General features: G+C 37.5%; 2 protein-coding genes across 2 annotated transcripts; one reads left to right on the top strand and one right to left on the bottom strand.

Moving 5' to 3' along the window:
- Positions 1–2,570: 2,570 nt before the first annotated feature.
- LOC128243205 (beta-1,3-galactosyltransferase 1-like) lies at positions 2,571–4,118 on the bottom strand. The gene is made up of 2 exons (XM_052960811.1): positions 4,032–4,118; positions 2,571–3,802 (listed from the first exon to the last, which is right to left on the bottom strand). The coding sequence occupies exons 1-2, from the start codon at positions 4,036–4,038 to the stop codon at positions 2,577–2,579; spliced, it is 1,233 nt and encodes a 410-aa protein (XP_052816771.1). The 5' UTR covers positions 4,039–4,118; the 3' UTR covers positions 2,571–2,576.
- A 4,145-nt stretch (positions 4,119–8,263) lies between these two features.
- LOC128217970 (nucleolar protein 12-like) lies at positions 8,264–14,668 on the top strand. The gene is made up of 5 exons (XM_052925455.1): positions 8,264–8,417; positions 8,661–8,766; positions 11,111–11,278; positions 13,964–14,049; positions 14,472–14,668. The coding sequence occupies exons 1-5, from the start codon at positions 8,332–8,334 to the stop codon at positions 14,584–14,586; spliced, it is 561 nt and encodes a 186-aa protein (XP_052781415.1). The 5' UTR covers positions 8,264–8,331; the 3' UTR covers positions 14,587–14,668.
- The last annotated feature ends 3,180 nt before the right edge of the window (positions 14,669–17,848 follow it).

Below are 17,848 nucleotides of genomic sequence, written 5' to 3'. Positions count from 1 at the left end.
CTTAGGCCAGAAGATCAAGGTCATTATCATAAGCACACTCAATTATTAATGCAAGATAATTTCGTACTGGACTAAAATAACTAAGCACTATGACACACCTTATTTCAGAACAATCACATACATAAAACCTTCACGATATACAGAGATTTGATTAATCAAATAACATTTAATGAATATTGACCAATCAATACTAATTTTGCTAACTTTGAAGACGCCTAATAATTATTATATTAGCCTAAGCAGGCAATTTCTTAAGTCCCTTATTGCAGGAACTTGCTGAGCTCAGTTTTTTTCTCTTTATAATTTGCGGTATAATAACTTATTTTAAACATTTTGAGACTTAAAAGTTAACTTATATTTATGATTATTACACTACACTATACATGTACCAATTTTTATATGTCAAATTCAAATTCAATATGTATTTTGGCTAATTGAAATAAGCTACTTATTCCTGTTAAATTAATGAAGTTTCGAGAAATCGGGGCCATATGTTCAAATAAACGCATATGTACATGCGAATTTGATGGCCCATTTAATGGTTATACATTTGAAGTAATACATAATAATAATAATAATAATAATAAATAAATGTTTTATTTTTCATATAAGTACCATGGTTAAAACGGAAATTATAATATTATATAAAAAAAAAATAAAGAGAAGGAAAAAACGGTTAACGTTAGTATTGGCTAGATTCGAACTCAGGACCTTTTGGTCGCTAAATCTGCAAGTAAGTTCCAGGGGCCAGTTTCACTAAGAAAAATTAGACGAGACTATATTCCCGCCTAAAATCCCTTAAACCAATCAGACTGTTATAATAACAATCCAATCAGGCGGTCGAACATTCTTAGCTAAGTTGCGACATAAGTTCATATGTGGAATCAGGCGGTCCTGTTTACACACGCTATCCAGTAATCAATCCACATATGTCCAGTAGAAAATGATAGGTTCTCATTCGATAAATTGGGAGGTTTAAATAAAGGGTTAAGCCTGACTTCAATGATCTCAAATCTGTATACACGTGGCAAATGGCCGTACGTCGATTTTTTATGTTGGCCAATGTACAAAAAATATTTAGCAAATTAATGAAACTATGGCAGTAAGGACATGTTCTTTGTTTTATTTCAATTTCCATATAATGAACCTTCTCGATAAGTCGTGGTACTAGAAGTATCTACAAAGCAATCTAATATTGATATATATGTACTAGGAATGTTTGTTGTAGTATATTGTTGTGTGTCGGACGTATTTGTATGGCTTCGGTCCCTGAGGGTTTACACATGATCTTGGTACAAGGTAAGACTATTGGGCTAGTCCCTGTTGTTTTTATTGTTTTAATACAAGTATCTTGAATATAGATACAGACGTTTAGGGTTTTCAATACTCATACAGTACTTGATATCATTAGAACGTTCAAACGCTCTTTTGAATATACTGCTGTGTGTTTGAAAGATTTACCAAAATGGTTAAATTATACCTGTGTTTTGAGCCCATATTGTGTTATATGTACTTGAAAATAAATTCTACCATACGGGCAATATGCAATTATCAATGTATTTTTAGAAATTTAAAAAAACGGGCGAAGATAAAATGCCTGGATGGAACTTCTTTTAATGGTCACCATTATAGCATATCAACGAATTATTAACAGGAACTGGCCATTGGTTTTCCGGTTTTAGATCAAACACCTTGGTCACTTCTTACTACGTGTTCAGATGGGCTACGAACTATTTTTTTTCTCTTGGGTGGACGTAGAAAAGGAACAACGAATATATAAGTAATGTTTTAAATACAGCAGTCAAACACATGCATGTGTGTATGAAACCTAGGCTGTACGAAGGTGTGTATAATCATTGAAAAAGCAACAACCAAACCTACACCAGGACTGAAGGGTTACACGTGTCAGGTTTAACATTAACATTAACTCTGTTTTACGGTCAAGTCTATTAGAATGATAGAAGCCTTTTTACATGGTCACAAACGTCATCATTAGCATACTTCTGGTCGTGATAAAACTATGACCTTTTCTCCAAACATAATTTTATGTAATAATAATAATAATAATAATAATAATAATAATAATATAGTTACTAGAACAGTAACCGAGGTGAATATCATGATTACAATGCATGAGGTAGTGTTGTCTTCAAGTTTCATTTTTTTCATGCACGCTTCAAGTCAAGCTACTTTGATCACAATTGGGAAACTAAAACAATAAACCATTTGAACGATAGGATTTTAGATCTGTCTTTCAACTACACAGCTTTGGTTTTAGATTTTTCGTATACGAAATATTCTAATGCATAGAAAATTCTATGAAAAAAGAGGATTTTGTTTCCCGATCGAGAACAGAGAATGAGAAATCCCTTTGTTTCTCGGTCGTGCAATTTCCTCCAATTCTGGTATAAAAATAAGTAAAATTTATATTTCTTGAGTGAAAACATAAATGGACAGTATATTTTTACATGAGAAAAGAAATAACACGAACAAATGTCAGTGTTCGAAGTTACAATCGGGTTAAATAAAAGTGAAACACGGACAAGCACAGAGCACATACAGTGGTGGGCATTTTATCACTTTTTATGAAGAGATTTAATATCATCCCATGCCCTGTCCCAATTTGGCCTCATGCTGTCATATTTAGCAAGCAAAAACAAAGAAGACTGAACTATTTTTGAAAGATTGTCAGTATCTAATAATTTATATGAATGACCACTCTCCATATTCGTGTGTGTTATCCGTGCTTGGATAGCCGCAAGTCCTGTTAGATAGACATCGTCAATCCAGTATATCTTTACGGTTTCTGTTGCTTCATATAGCTTTTTACTGACATCGTAGGACATGATGTACGCAAATCCTTCGCAATAAGGTGGATACTTAGAGTAGGGATATTCAGTCATTGGAACAAACCACTTATCATCAGAGCGTCGTATTGGGCCTTGGTTCCTAAAAGTTGAGCAATAAAGGAAATCCTCGATATCACCATCAGGCGACCTTTGCAACAGGTAGTCCACAAGATGATACGTGTCAATAAGTGTGTCATCGTCAACTTTGAGCACAAACTTTGTGTGGTTGCAAAACTTGTGAACCCAGTCGAGTCCCATCACGGTTTTATATGTTAGGTTTCTGTATGAATCTAAGAAATTACCCTGTATGATATCGACGTATTGCTTACTTTCACTTTCAATGTGTGATTGCAGCTTGTCATCCTCGGTCTGAGCAATAGCAAAGAGAGTCACAACCGTAGCTCCGGAGTGAAATCTAACAGATCCCCATGTGTTCCGTATTTGCATTCTTTCCGAGGGTTTGTCTGGAGCGCTGTTAACCAAAATAACAGCGAGGACATTTCCGTTGCAGGCGTATTTATTGTTCAGAGTATATTCGTACTTGTGTAAATTTACATAGACATCTTGCAAGTCATCTCTCACAGTATCAGAAATATAGTATCGATAACTGTCTCTAGAATTCAATTCCTCGGGAGTCCTCTCCTTCAAGTCAGACTTTGTTTTGTTAGAAATGTTCGGAAGGTTTCGCGTAAAGCTTACAGCGTCGTCTTTTGCCTGGTCTGTAAAATGTTTTGACTGGAACGTATATTTCCTTTGAAACGAAGCAAAGTTGCTTGATATCCTTTTGATTTTCGCAAGGCTCTTATCTTTTTCTAATTGTCTCAAATGCTCCTCATGTCTTATGTGTCCTTCCCAAGTGAAGTATATTGTTTTTTGTACCAGGAAGATTAGGACCACTGCACACAGTAGCACCCCTACTTTTGGTCTGCAAGACATTGTCAGAGTTCTTCTCACTGAAATAAAATAAAAATCGTCAGTCTTCTACCATAAACATATCTGTTTTAAAATATATTAATGCAAACTTTGAATAAAAGACAAAAACAACCTGTTTACAAGTTCTTTAGATTTTGCAATTCGTCTCATTTGTATAAAAATATTCAGTTTGCAAACCATTTCCGTATATATTCAGGAAACGTGTTTTAAATAATATTTGCAAAGCATGGTTTTACCGTAAGTACTTACATGTCATCTGGAATTAAAGTGTAGACATTCCACAGCACGCAAAACAAGCATATGTCCACTACATCTTAACATACTGGTTGTATATTCCAAAGATATTTATCCATATACTCTGTCTTATCTGAGTGCCAAGTTTCAATGATTCTTACGTAGTTCCATCAGGTCGCTTTTATCATCTGTCGACTAACAACCATCAGGGAGAAGGGGCGGTTACAAATTATCGACATTATAACGGATTGTAGAGTCTATACGCCTAAATCATTGCTTAACCACGACATAACGTTTTGCATTGATTTTACTGCATTAATTAATCTTAAGAAACAGTCTTAATCGATATGCACAATGTATATGCGCTGATAATTTAACTCGAATACGTTAAAATTTAAAGATGCACTATTATTCCCAAATAAGATTTAACATATTTAATAAAATTGTTTTAATTAAAAAAGGATGAACAAATGTCGAAAACAATGGTTCTAAAGACGGATACCAGTTTAATTTGAAAGAATTGTACAGAAAACACGGTATTTCTACCTTATGAAACAATAGTAGATCATAGTAAATCTATTAGCACTCACCAGGCATTTAATATTTTAGCGTTTTCAGCTATTAAATACACGGTTATAATATTGTTATTAGTAGTTAATATTTTTTCCATAAATGCATTATTTAGGAAGTGGTCTAAGAATATCACTCAAAATTTATTTTTTTGTTATACATGTGTATGTATTGATTATGAATAAGAGTGTCACTTTAAAAATAAATGGTAAACACCAAATCATACTATTATTATTATTATTATTATTATTATTATTATTATTATCATTATTATTATTATTATTATTATTATTATTAGAAATAATAACAACAACAACTACAACAACAAAAGCAACAACAAGAGCAATAATAATAATGATAGATGTTCACATTTAGTACTATCGGAACAATCAAAATTGCATAAAACACTGTAACTTTGGAACAACCCTTTCATTCTGCACCATATCAGGACCAACGAATCGCTGTTAACGGCACCCCGGACAAGGTGATTTCCACACGGGTTGGCTAGAACGCTGTAATGATACCGATCACGCGAATGCCAAATTAAGTATTCATTACAAATAAAAGCTCCACGATTCGAGACCTTCTGATAAAAAATGTATATCTTCTTTACATTCAAAGAAAACAACAACACAACAATACCATATGGACAGAGAAACGATACATACACAACTTATAATATATATGTTTATATGAGGTCATATGGAATATGTATATAACATTAACATTCTACTTTTATATATTGCGTTGTGTTGAAAAAAATATTTTTCAGTAGATTTTATATTTACTTGGCCATAAATACGTTTTGAAGATACATATTTTTTCACAATTACCTTTTAATTGTGTTAAAATAAATAATATAAATTTGTTATCATCTGGAACGGAATACAACTTTTCATTATGCTTTACAAAATAAATTTGTTTTCAAATCGTGTTAGAAAAAGATATACATATATTGATATATATGTAAATGTATTTGTATGACAGAATGAATGAATAACAACGTGTCGTACATACATAATATACACTGCTAACGCCAGTCACAGACCTTGTTACTTGAAAGTAATGCATGATCAATTACATGTGATGTTATTTTGATATGTATGTTTTCTTTTTACAATATATGAAATGCCATATGTAACAAATAAGTTCTTACAAAATTGTTATATAAGAGTGTTGTACTTTTATGTCATCTGTTTAGTAGACAATATGGAAGTGTAATACACACATTCCATTTGATAAGTGTTCCCTGAAAACAAAATTCAAAATTTCCATTTGAAACGCAATATGTTGACGCATCGCTTGAATCAGGCACCAATTTAAGAGCGTTTACATTGTTATACACGAGATTAAGCTTTTTGTTGTAGCTGCCATCGTCCCGTGCTACTTCCTACCTGAAATGGACATGAATGTGAATATTTCATGGGTTAATTAGGTGGAGTTTTATAATTACACAGAATGCCCTCTCTATAGTCATGAAAAGGACCCAAATAGTTAGCCTATAGTAGAACATGATTTGAGCATTGACGTCTCTATCAACGAATCTATAATTTATCTGTGGTCCAATAACTGTGGCATTCAAGAAGCATTACCTGACGCAAGATATCATTGTATGAAAGGTGACGATGACCTAAGTGCACATGGGTGATTCCAAGATTTCGCGTTAGAAGGAGCAACCATAAATTCAAGAACCAAACAGTACATTTGTAATTTTAAATATGGGCATAGGGGGATGAGGGTCTGGGTGACCTTCACTAATATGTTGGCTAATAACAGTCTGCAATGATGAATTTGGTGTATTTTTCTCCCTCAGATATTGATTTTTATAACTTCTCTGACAATATTAAGACGGGGTGGTGGCCTCCACCACACATACACACAAACACTAAATCCGCTAGTGGTGCAATGTTAACTTAAAATATATTTCTAGACTCGCCCATACCTGGTACTGCTTTATGCACAAACTACGGAAACATGCACCACGATGAAGCTTATAAATATTTTAGTAGGGTGCTTTGTGGAAACGAGGTTGACTGTGTTTACGCAGACACACCCTACACGAGGGTTAGGAGTGTACAATTGAGAGGATTTGTTAATAAGTTGTGATTTTTTGGTCTTTGCGAGATATAAGTTAAGAAAAAAATGCTATTTAATACGGTGTCCCGTTAGGGTCAGCGCGGTTTCGCGCTATCGTTCTAAGGGCGAAATCGCGAAAACACGATACCTTGACGCGAAAACACGATGCAATAAAGCGAAAACACGATAAGAGATCGCGAAAACACGATGCGAAAAATATCGCGTTATCGCGCTATTAATATCGTGTTTTCGCGTTTTCGCCCTACTGACCGCGAAGGCGAAAATACGAAAACACGATGGAGACAAAGCGTAACACACACTGAAACATAGATAACTTTTCTTTTACTACACCATTTTAAATGAAACAAAGGGCAGTCTATGCCTTTGAGGAGTCCCGCATTTGCTTTATTATCGGAGTTTGATATGGTAATAAGTTTCATCAAACATTTCGACAAACCTGTTTCCAAAATCATGTTTTGACAGTACTCCTTCAGACTGTTGTGGAAAGGTTTGTCGAAGTGTTATAAGAAACTAATCAATTCTGGACCGAAGGCAGGGCTCTATAAGCGGCGAAGATTGCGCTTTGTTTCATTAAAAATGGTGAAGATCTTTGTTTAAAATCTTCATTCGAAGCATAAAAAATGCCTTCCGACGTAGCATTATGATGTAATTTATCACGTGGTATACTCACACTGATGTCGGCAGAAATAAATCCACGTTCTGTACATGTAGGCGATGCGTGGACCCTGCAATTTTGGACCGGGCCAATATCTGTCTATATTCTTAAAAATTTATGTCAAAACCCTGCTGGGTTAAAAAAAAAATAAATATGCACTTTGTACTGTATTATACAGTACAAAATGCATATTTAAAAAAATACTTTTTCAATATTTTTTCACATATTCGGTATTAGAATTTTTAGTGAGGAATTATAAGATTTTTTTTGATTTAAAAAAAAAAATGTTTTGAGTTTGAAAATCCGGTGCCAGTGGTTCAGATTAGGTTAGTAAAAGAAGTTTGATAACTCCCTTCAATGGCGAGACAGTGTTCATTCTGACTGACAGCCTACATGGTTGAACTGTTTCAGGGTAGGGCAGGCCACTATGTTGGGTGGGAAGTTGTTCCAATGGAAGACAGCTCTTGTGAAGAATGGGATTTTATAGTTGTCTGTGGTAGCAGATACAAATCTGTAAGAGGAGCTGTGATATATATAGTGTTTGGAAGGGTCTGTCATTGCGATAAGGTAGCCCCCAGAGATGGGAATGGCAATATAGTTCATGTGTTATTTTGTACATAATAGAGTGCCTATTATCTATTCTTCTATGATCAAGTTACGCCACTGTTGAGACTGCATCATGTCTGTGACACTTGATCCATAATCATAATTGGCCCATCAGGCACCCATTCATGAGACAGATTCAAGTTGGTAGTTTATAGTGAGTATCAGTGAAAGGACACCAAACTATTCAAGCAGGACCTTTCTGCCGACTGGGCCGTTTGGCCCCATACCGCCCCAGAATAAACAGTTTCCCCCATTTTCTATTTTATTGTACGAAACGAAAAGTAACATAGGGTACCAGTTTACAACAAGACAAAAGATTTGGTTCGAATTGAGTGAGTGCGGATTGTACCTTACTGTACACCACGTGGTTTTGTTTACAAACAAAACATGGGATTCGACAAAAAGAAGAAAAAGTTAAGAAAAAAGAACAGACAGACTAAATCTACGATAGTTTTTGATGAAAAGGCTAGAAAGTGGGTATTTCCAGATTCTTAACTTCACTTTTTCGGACATAAATTTCTTCCCTAATTGTTTTATATGTGAATTGACTAGTACCTGGATAACATCTGTTTTCGGACAGCATAAACAACCTGGTCCCTGCGCATATAATACTATTGCGAACATTTACAGCATTTGCATAATGATTAGAGGATTTTTCTTTTACAGGTACACGTTATTCATTTTAATATTTTTTTACGTTGATTTTGACATTTCAGGGACTATCTGACTGGTTTTAGGAAAAGAAAAGATGAAAGAAGGAAGAAGGCGCAGGAACAAGTTCAAAGAATGATTAAAGAAGATAGAAAACTTTTAAAGCAAAAGGTGATTTCTTTTTTGACAGTAATGTCACAGATTGAAGAAAGCAACGTTTAGGGTTTCCCTGAACCTAGTCCATATAAACAGCCGCTTCAGAGTCTTTGAAGATTTTTTATTTGGCGACTCTACGCGTCCATATCGCACTTGTTGTTTTCCTAGCCAAGAATGACAGGTCCCAGTGCTAAGCATATTTAGCGGAAAGATAACGGGCACCTGCTGGATGGTTTAAAAATGGCGATGCTTTATTGACAAAAGTCGATCTGAATTAAACTTATTATTTGTGTTTCATTAAAAACTTTTGTGTAATAAGTAAAAGGTATTGGCTAAAATAATTAAAGTGTTATTCAACAGTAAAGTGTTTAGTATTAAGGAGGTTCAGTTCAAGAATATATTTGACATTGATATGAAATAGTCGACTTGTGGCATTTAGGGAACATAATGAATATCCAAATGTTAAAAAAGTTACCTAAATGCGCATTATTGTGGCTACCCTGAACCAAACATTATGTACCAAGGACCGGGGGTATACTGGGGATAGCCGGGGAAATGGGCCGTGTTTTTATCCCTCCAGTGCCGCGTGCATGCGGTGGTTTTGTCGCGCCCAAAATAACGGGGACTGGTCCCTGGGGTGTGGAGGCATTTGGCAGCGATTTAGCCAGTAGTTTGTTCCAGCAGGATGGGGATTTTACCTTTGGCTGGACTGAAAGCCAAAGTCTCGCTATTCCCCAAACCTTGGAAAGCTATGGTTACAATTGACTGATGCATTAAGTAAACCTGCCATTCACAGCTGCAACCACTCATTTTTAAACCTGGGAGGATAAGGGTGCCAAGTGTGGTGTTCGAACACACAACCGCCGGAACAATAGCACAGTGTTCTTACCAAATAAGTTCACTGAGAGGCTGGTTATTACCCACACACTCTACAAACTGCAAATCATTATAAGTAGTAACACTAAATCAGTGAAAGCATGTAACATGCAGGAAATGTCTATAAGTGGTCAAATTCTGTCCATGAAGTTGTTGCCTCTGTACTGCATTAGTTACACAATTATGGCACAAATGGAGGACCACACAAGCACAGCTGCCAATGTTGTTTTTTTGGGTTTTTTTAATGACGTGCATTATTTAGTGAATGCAGTTTCCATCTATTTCATATCTATGTATCAGAACAATTCAGAGACTGAGTGAGTTACAAGGAGATTTTAGTGAATATCTTTGCTATTTAACAAATCTATACTTACCTTGAAGTTTGTTCTTTCACGTGCCCATTGTAAAGCACTGACACATGGGACTCAACTTTCCTGGGTTTTTACTAGTATGAAGTTGTTTGCTACAGAAGACCTCTCTCATGCCAAGTGCCTTGGGAATTGAGCCTGGGACCTTCCATGCACTTCCACTAGTAGGCACTACAGTATCAGGGTGGTTTATGCATCTAATGGGCCCCAACACACCATAATAAACTTGCTGACAAACTAAAGTCTCTACCAATAAATACTATCTTGAAACTGTGGACTGGTGCCTGAGTTTTAAACAGTTTGAACTTACCCAATAAGTTATGGTGATACTTCTGATCTTTTTGACAATAATAGTTTTTTTTATAATTTTGCTGGTTGCTATTTACATTCATCAAATTAATGATTTTAATCAACATAAAATCTAACACACTAAATTTTGCTTAAAAAACACTGGCATAGTATGTCAAGCCAGAAGACATTTTATCAATGATTAACTTGCGGACTTGTGCTAATTAGAACACTGATTGATTTGTAAAAACAACACCAAATTCCCAATACAATGGGTACTGTATGGGTAGTTTCCCCAAAATACCTCCTTCCAAAAAATGATTATTTTTATTATACCAATGAAATGCTTTAGTGAGGCAGTATATCATGATATGGGCTACAGTTAGTATCCTCATATTATTAAATTAAATAGAGGATAATTGTTTGTTTCAGTGTAAGATCATAATATCTTTCACCAAGTGAGCACCGTGATGTTCACAAGGTTTCTTACACTGAAACAAACAATTTTTTTATATGCCTGAAATTGGCATTAAAGGTAATTTAATTACACATATTTAGAAAAATAGGCCAATTTGTATGTGCACATAATGTAATTTTGGAAATAATGGCGTTGAAATTGTGTCCCAGCCTTGTGTGCGCGGACTTTGATTTGAAACTGAGAACAGACTTAAATTTCAAAAGACAAATATCCAATCGATATTTTCAATGATTGAAGCTATGAAATATCAATTTTATTTCACAGAAAAATCTCTATAAACCACTTGAAAACTTCCTGCAGCTTAAAAACCCCAATCTATTGCAACTAGTTCTTGACTCTTCTTTTACAGATGAAGGAGTTTGAAACGGTGAAGACTCGGTACCAGCAGTTGCCCACAGATCTTGAGCTGATTGCGGAGAGACAAGTGACAGAACTGCCAAACCATACAGTCACCATCACAGACATTTCTGATATTGACCTTGCTGGACATGCTGGAACAAGGCTTGGACTAAACCAGGTAAAATGATTCATGTCAGACATCTCTGATTCAATCTTGCTGGGCATGCTGGCACAAGGCTTGGACTTAACCAGGTAAAATGATTCCTGTCAGACATCTCTGATATTGACCATGCTGGGCATGCTGGCACAAGGCTTGGACTTAACCAGGTAAAATGATTCATGTCAGACATCTCTGATATTGACCATGCTGGGCATGCTGGCACAAGGCTTGGACTTAACCAGGTAAAATGATTCATGTCAGATATCTCTGATATTGACCATGCTGGGCATGCTGGCACAAGGCTTGGACTTAACCAGGTAAAATGATTCATGTCAGACATCTCTGATATTGACCATGCTGGGCATGCTGGCACAAGGCTTGGACTTAACCAGGTAAAATGATTCCTGTCAGACATCTCTGATATTGACCATGCTGGACATGCTGGCACAAGGCTTGGACTAAACCATGTAAAATGATTCCTGTCAGACATCTCTGATATTGACCATGCTGGGCATGCTGGCACAAGGCTTGGACTTAACCAGGTAAAATGATTCATGTCAGACATCTCTGATATTGACCATGCTGGGCATGCTGGCACAAGGCTTGGACTTAACCAGGTAAAATGATTCCTGTCAGACATCTCTGATTCAATCTTGCTGGGCATGCTGGAACAAGGCTTGGACTAAACCAGGTAAAATTATTCCTGTCAGACATCTCTGATTCAATCTTGCTGGGCATGCTGGCACAATGCTTGGACTTAACCAGGTAAAATGATTCATGTCAGACATCTCTGATTCAATCTTGCTGGGCATGCTGGCACAAGGCTTGGACTTAACCAGGTAAAATGATTCCTGTCAGACATCTCTGATTCAATCTTGCTGGGCATGCTGGCACAAGGCTTGGACTAAACCAGGTAAAATGATTCCTGTCAGACATCTCTGATTCAATCTTGCTGGGCATGCTGGCACAAGGCTTGGACTAAACCAGGTAAAATGATTCATGTCAGACATCTCTGATTCAATCTTGCTGGACATGCTGGCACAAGGCTTGGACTAAACCAGGTAAAATGATTCCTGTCAGACATCTCTGATATTGACCATGCTGGGCATGCTGGCACAAGGCTTGGACTTAACCAGGTAAAATGATTCATGTCAGACATCTCTGATATTGACCATGCTGGGCATGCTGGCACAAGGCTTGGACTTAACCATGTAAAATGATTCCTGTCAGACATCTCTGATATTGACCATGCTGGGCATGCTGGCACAAGGCTTGGACTTAACCAGGTAAAATGATTCATGTCAGACATCTCTGATATTGACCATGCTGGGCATGCTGGCACAAGGCTTGGACTTAACCATGTAAAATGATTCCTGTCAGACATCTCTGATTCAATCTTGCTGGGCATGCTGGCACAAGGCTTGGACTAAACCAGGTAAAATGATTCCTGTCAGACATCTCTGATATTGACCATGCTGGGCATGCTGGCACAAGGCTTGGACTAAACCATGTAAAATGATTCCTGTCAGACATCTCTGATATTGACCATGCTGGGCATGCTGGCACAAGGCTTGGACTTAACCATGTAAAATGATTCCTGTCAGACATCTCTGATTCAATCTTGCTGGGCATGCTGGCACAAGGCTTGGACTTAACCAGGTAAAATGATTCCTGTCAGACATCTCTGATATTGACCATGCTGGGCATGCTGGCACAAGGCTTGGACTTAACCAGGTAAAATGATTCTTGTCAGACATCTCTGATTCAATCTTGCTGGACATGCTGGCACAAGGCTTGGACTTAACCAGGTAAAATGATTCCTGTCAGACATCTCTGATTCAATCTTGCTGGACATGCTGGCACAAGGCTTGGACTTAACCAGACTGGACATGCTGGGACAAGGCTTGGACTTAACCAGGCTGGACATGCTGGCACAAGGCTTGGACTTAACCAGGCTGGACATGCTGGCACAAGGCTTGAACTTAACCAGGCTGGACATGCTGGCACAAGGCTTGGACTTAACCAGGCTGGACATGCTGGCACAAGGCTTGGACTTAACCAGGCTGGACATGCTGGCACAAGGCTTGGACTTAATCAGGTGAAATGATTCCTGTCAGACATCTCTGATATTGACCTGGCTGGGCATGCTGGCACAAGGCATGGACTTAATCAGGTAAAATGATTCCTGTCAGACATCTCTGATATTGACCTGGTTGGACATGCTGGCACTAAGCTTGGACTAAACCAGGCTGGACATGCTGGCACAAGGCTCGGACTTAACAAGGGCTGGCACAGGTAAAATAAGTCATGATGCCTTAACCATGTGTTACAAAGTTTTTATTTTTTCCTTGACTTTCATGCTTGCTAAATATACAGTGCCATTTATTTACACTTTTTTCCAAGATCATGATTGTAATAGCAACATGTAAGTCAATATTGGCAACTTGAAACAGTGGTAGCAGTACAATTGGTTGAGTTGCTTATCCCCCAAGACAGTTGAGACAAAAGTTTGCCAAGTACCAGTAGACAGCGCAGTAGCAAACTCACAGAAAGTGAGACTGAGTCTGTGTCTTTTTAAACAAAAATTGTAAAGAAGATTTGAAGCTCGAAACAATTAATCCGAGTCCAGCCTCAGATTTAAACTGTTTGTAACCACTGCCCAAGGCTAATTAATTCAAAGTCTTATTGTAATGGCTGTTTCAGGTGCTTGATTCAGGCAGTGAACACAATGATAGTGAGCCTGAGGAGGAGAAGCCAGTCTCTCTAAATAAACATGACAAGGCTCTCAAGTAAGTAGGGAGTAAAATATTAGTTATGTTATAAGAATAAAGGCAAGGTGAGGCGAAGCATTATGTATCTGTCATTGAGCCATGATGAAATTTTACATAAAGATCACTGTTGATCAAATTGCCCTTTAATAGTGGAGAATCTCAGAAATATGGCAAGTGTAACCAAGTGACCATGTTTTATAAATATTGAACTGGAATGCTTAAGTTTGATTACAGTGTCAATCAACAGTTCAGTCTGCCAGGTTAATGCCATATATGCAGTAAAATGATCTTATATTAAACTTAGATAATTAATGTTGTGTCATACGATCAAAGTGCAGTAGTTCTAAATTGCGGGCAAAAATTGGGATTGTATGTTATTTCTGCTTAAAAAGGCAGTTGTTTCTTTAATACCATAATATGCATGTGTTATATTTTTTCAGGAGCATCAAGACCAAGATTTTCAAAACATCAAAACACGTAAAAAAGAAGTCACAGAAAAAGACGACAAAGACATTGTCTAAGAAGGAAAGGCACAAGAAAACTTTCCAAAATTAACATCCTAGTTTTCAAAATGTTGACATTAAAATCAGTAAAACTTATTTTTCACCTAATTTAAATAAAACGGAAACAACACCTCTGTATGGCCTTGACAATTAAGTCCTTCACCTTTAAAGTCCCATAGCTTTGAAGGCCCTTAAGCGGTGTTTTTTTGTGTATTCAAATGTAAATACTTTTGTGAAAATTTCTTAAAACATATCAAGGTTATAAGTTAAGACTTGAATATAGTTTTCTAAATTTAATTTTAACAACTGTAAATAAAAAAAAAACATCTGCCAGCGGCATTATTCAAAATGGTGGTACTCTTGGTTGGCATTTTAGGACTTTATGCCACAGTGCACACTTAATTGAGAGGGTTTTTAGTACTTTTTGCTATTAGGTAGTTGGATAATGAGAGGCTTTCATGTGGCCCATCTCGGCCGCCTGTTCATTTATGTTTTTACTGAATATGAAAACATGCACTTGTCAAAGCTTTAAGGTACATTGTCGAAACATGTGCTCTGCAGGTCATCTCGGTGGTTCAAGCATTTGGGTCAAGTTTATCATAAATCTTTCAATTGTGTGAGAAGTAATGAAAGGTGTATATAAAATGACTGTCAGACCTGGCAGGTACATGGCTGGATCATGTAGGTGTTGAAAAGTCAAATCAAAGTCCTTCATTCAGTTGAGGAGTTGAGGTTGTTTCCTGAGATCTGTCCAATAGTCACTTTCTTGGCTTTGAACTTCTTAGGTTTTAGGTTTTAATTCAATCATTATTGTTCACATTTTTTTCAAATGAAAATTTAGATATATAATGTAAATAGCATCTAGGAAAGGACTTACAAACTGTTTTGTTTTTATGCCCCCGAAGGTGGGCATATTAAAATCGCACCGTCCGTCCGTCCATCCGTCCGTCCGGCTCTGTTACTTTCCCTTGTATGGACAGATTTTAAAATAACTTGCCACATGTGTTCCACATACCAAGACAACGTGTCGCGTGCAAGACCCGTGTCCCTACCTCAAAGGTCATGGTCACACTTAGTGTTTATTCACAATGGAGTGCTGCATATAAGGACATAGAGTATAGGTTGTCGTGTCCGGGCTGTAACTTTCCCTTGTATGGACAGATTTTAAAATAACTTGCCACATGTGTTCCGCATACCAAGACGACGTGTCGCGTGCAAGACCCGTGTCCCTACCTCAAAGGTCAAGGTCACACTTAGTGTTTATTCACAATGGAGTGCTGTATATGAGGACATAGAGTATGGGTTGTCGTGTCCGGGCTGTAACTTTCTCTTGTATGGACAGATTTTAAAATAACTTGCCACATGTGTTCCACATACCAAGACGACGTGTCGCCTGCAAGACCCGTTTCCTTACCTCCAAGGTCAAGGTCACACATAGTGTTTATTCACAATGGAGTGCTGCATATAAGGAGATAGAGTATAGGTTGTCATGTCCGGGCTGTAACTTTCCCTTGTATGGACAGATTTTAAAATAACTTGCTAAATATGTTCCTCATACCAAGACGACGTGTCGCGTGCAAAACCCGTGTCCCTACCTCAAAGATCAAGGTCACACTTAGTGGTTATTCACAATGGAGTGCTGCATATAAGGACATAGAGTATAGGTTGTCGTGTCCGGGCTGTAACTTTCTCTTGTATGGGAAGATTTTAAAATAACTTGCCACATGTGTTCCACATACGAAGACGAACTGTCTCGTGCAAGACCCGTGTCCCTACCTCAAAGGTCAAGGTCACACTTAGTGTTTATTTACAATGGAGTGCTGCATATAAGGACATAGAGTATAGGTTGTCGTGTCCGGGCTGTAACTTTCCCTTGTATGGACAGATTTTAAAATAACTTGCCACATGTATTCCACATACCAAGACAACGTGTCGCGTGCAAGACCCGTGTCCCTGCCTCAAAGGTCAAGGTCACACTTAGTGTTTATTCACAATGGAGTGCTGCATATAAGGACATAGAGTATAGGTTGTCGTGTCCGGGCTGTAACTTTCCCTTGTATGGACAGATTTTAAAATAATTTGCCACATGTGTTCCACATACCAAGATGACGTGTCACGTGCAAGACCCGTGTCCCTACCTCAAAGGTCAAGGTCACACTTAGTGGTTATTCACAATGGAGTGCTGCATATAAGGACATAGAGTATAGGTTGTCGTGTCCGGGCTGTAACTTTCTGTTGTATGGACAGATTTTGAAATAACTTGCCACATGTGTTCCACATACCAAGACGACGTGTCGCGTGCAAGACCCGTGTCCCTGCCTCAAAGGTCAAGGTCACACATAGTGTTTATTCACAATGGAGTGCTGCATATAAGGACATAGAGTACAGGTTGTTGTGTCCGAGCTGTAACTTTCCCTTGTATGGAAAGATTTTAATATAACTTGCCACATGTGTTCCACATACCAAGACAACGTGTCGCGTGCAAGACCCGTGTCCCTGCCTCAAAGGTCAAGGTCACACATAGTGTTTATTCACAATAGAGTGCTGCATATAAGGACATAGAGTATAGGTTGTCGTGTCCGGGCTGTAACTTTCCCTTGTATGGACAGATTTTAAAATAACTTGCCACATGTGTTCCACATACCAAGACGACGTGTCGCGTGCAAGACCAGTGTCCCTGCCTCAAAGGTCAAGGTCACACTTAGTGTTTATTCACAATGGAGTGCTGCATATAAGGACATAGAGTATAGGTTGTCGTGTCAGGGCTGTAACTTTCCCTTGTATGGACAGATTTTAAAATCACTTGCTACATGTGTTCCACATACGAAGACGACGTGTCGCGTGCAAGACCCATGTCCCTACCTCTGAGGTGAAAGATACACTAAGTGTTTATTCACAAGGGAATTCTGAATATAAGGACATAACAGTGTAGGTTGTCAAGTATGGGTGGTATTTTTTTATGTTCAGAGGCAATTTAAAATAACTTGCCATATTTATTTGACACGTAAAGGCAAGATCAACTTTTCATGTACTGACCTTGTTCGTAGGTCAATGTCACATTCGGGGGCATTCGTCACATACTGTGACAGCTCTTGTTAATACTGCCCTATTCTAGTTAAACCGTTAATTATGCCTCTCAAATTTCTATCAATATTTGATCACTGTTTCGAGACTAGTTTTCAGTAATTCTGGATCATTTGTTTTATAACTTCCTTTCTTGTATTTTCGCACTGCTGACATGGCATACTTTCAACGCACCGCTTGGTACATTTTTCACAGTGAAAATTTAAAAAGGCAGAAATTGGCAACCATTG

This window comes from Mya arenaria, chromosome 2 (genome assembly GCF_026914265.1).
Source record: "Mya arenaria isolate MELC-2E11 chromosome 2, ASM2691426v1".
NCBI lineage: Eukaryota > Metazoa > Mollusca > Bivalvia > Myida > Myidae > Mya > Mya arenaria.
The sequence above is the reverse complement of the archived record's forward strand: the minus strand, read 5'-3'. Positions and strand labels throughout refer to the sequence as shown.

What these genes read in the sequence shown, in the direction of transcription:
- LOC128217970 (XM_052925455.1), top strand. Translation starts at nt 8,332, where the DNA reads ATGGGATTCGACAAAAAGAAGAAAAAGTTAAGAAAAAAGAACAGACAG. An exon ending in TTTGATGAAAAGGCTAGAAA is followed by an intron (nt 8,418 to 8,660) that starts GTGGGTATTTCC and finishes TTGACATTTCAG; the next exon opens with GGACTATCTGACTGGTTTTA. An exon ending in CAAGGCTTGGACTAAACCAG is followed by an intron (nt 11,279 to 13,963) that starts GTAAAATGATTC and finishes TGGCTGTTTCAG; the next exon opens with GTGCTTGATTCAGGCAGTGA.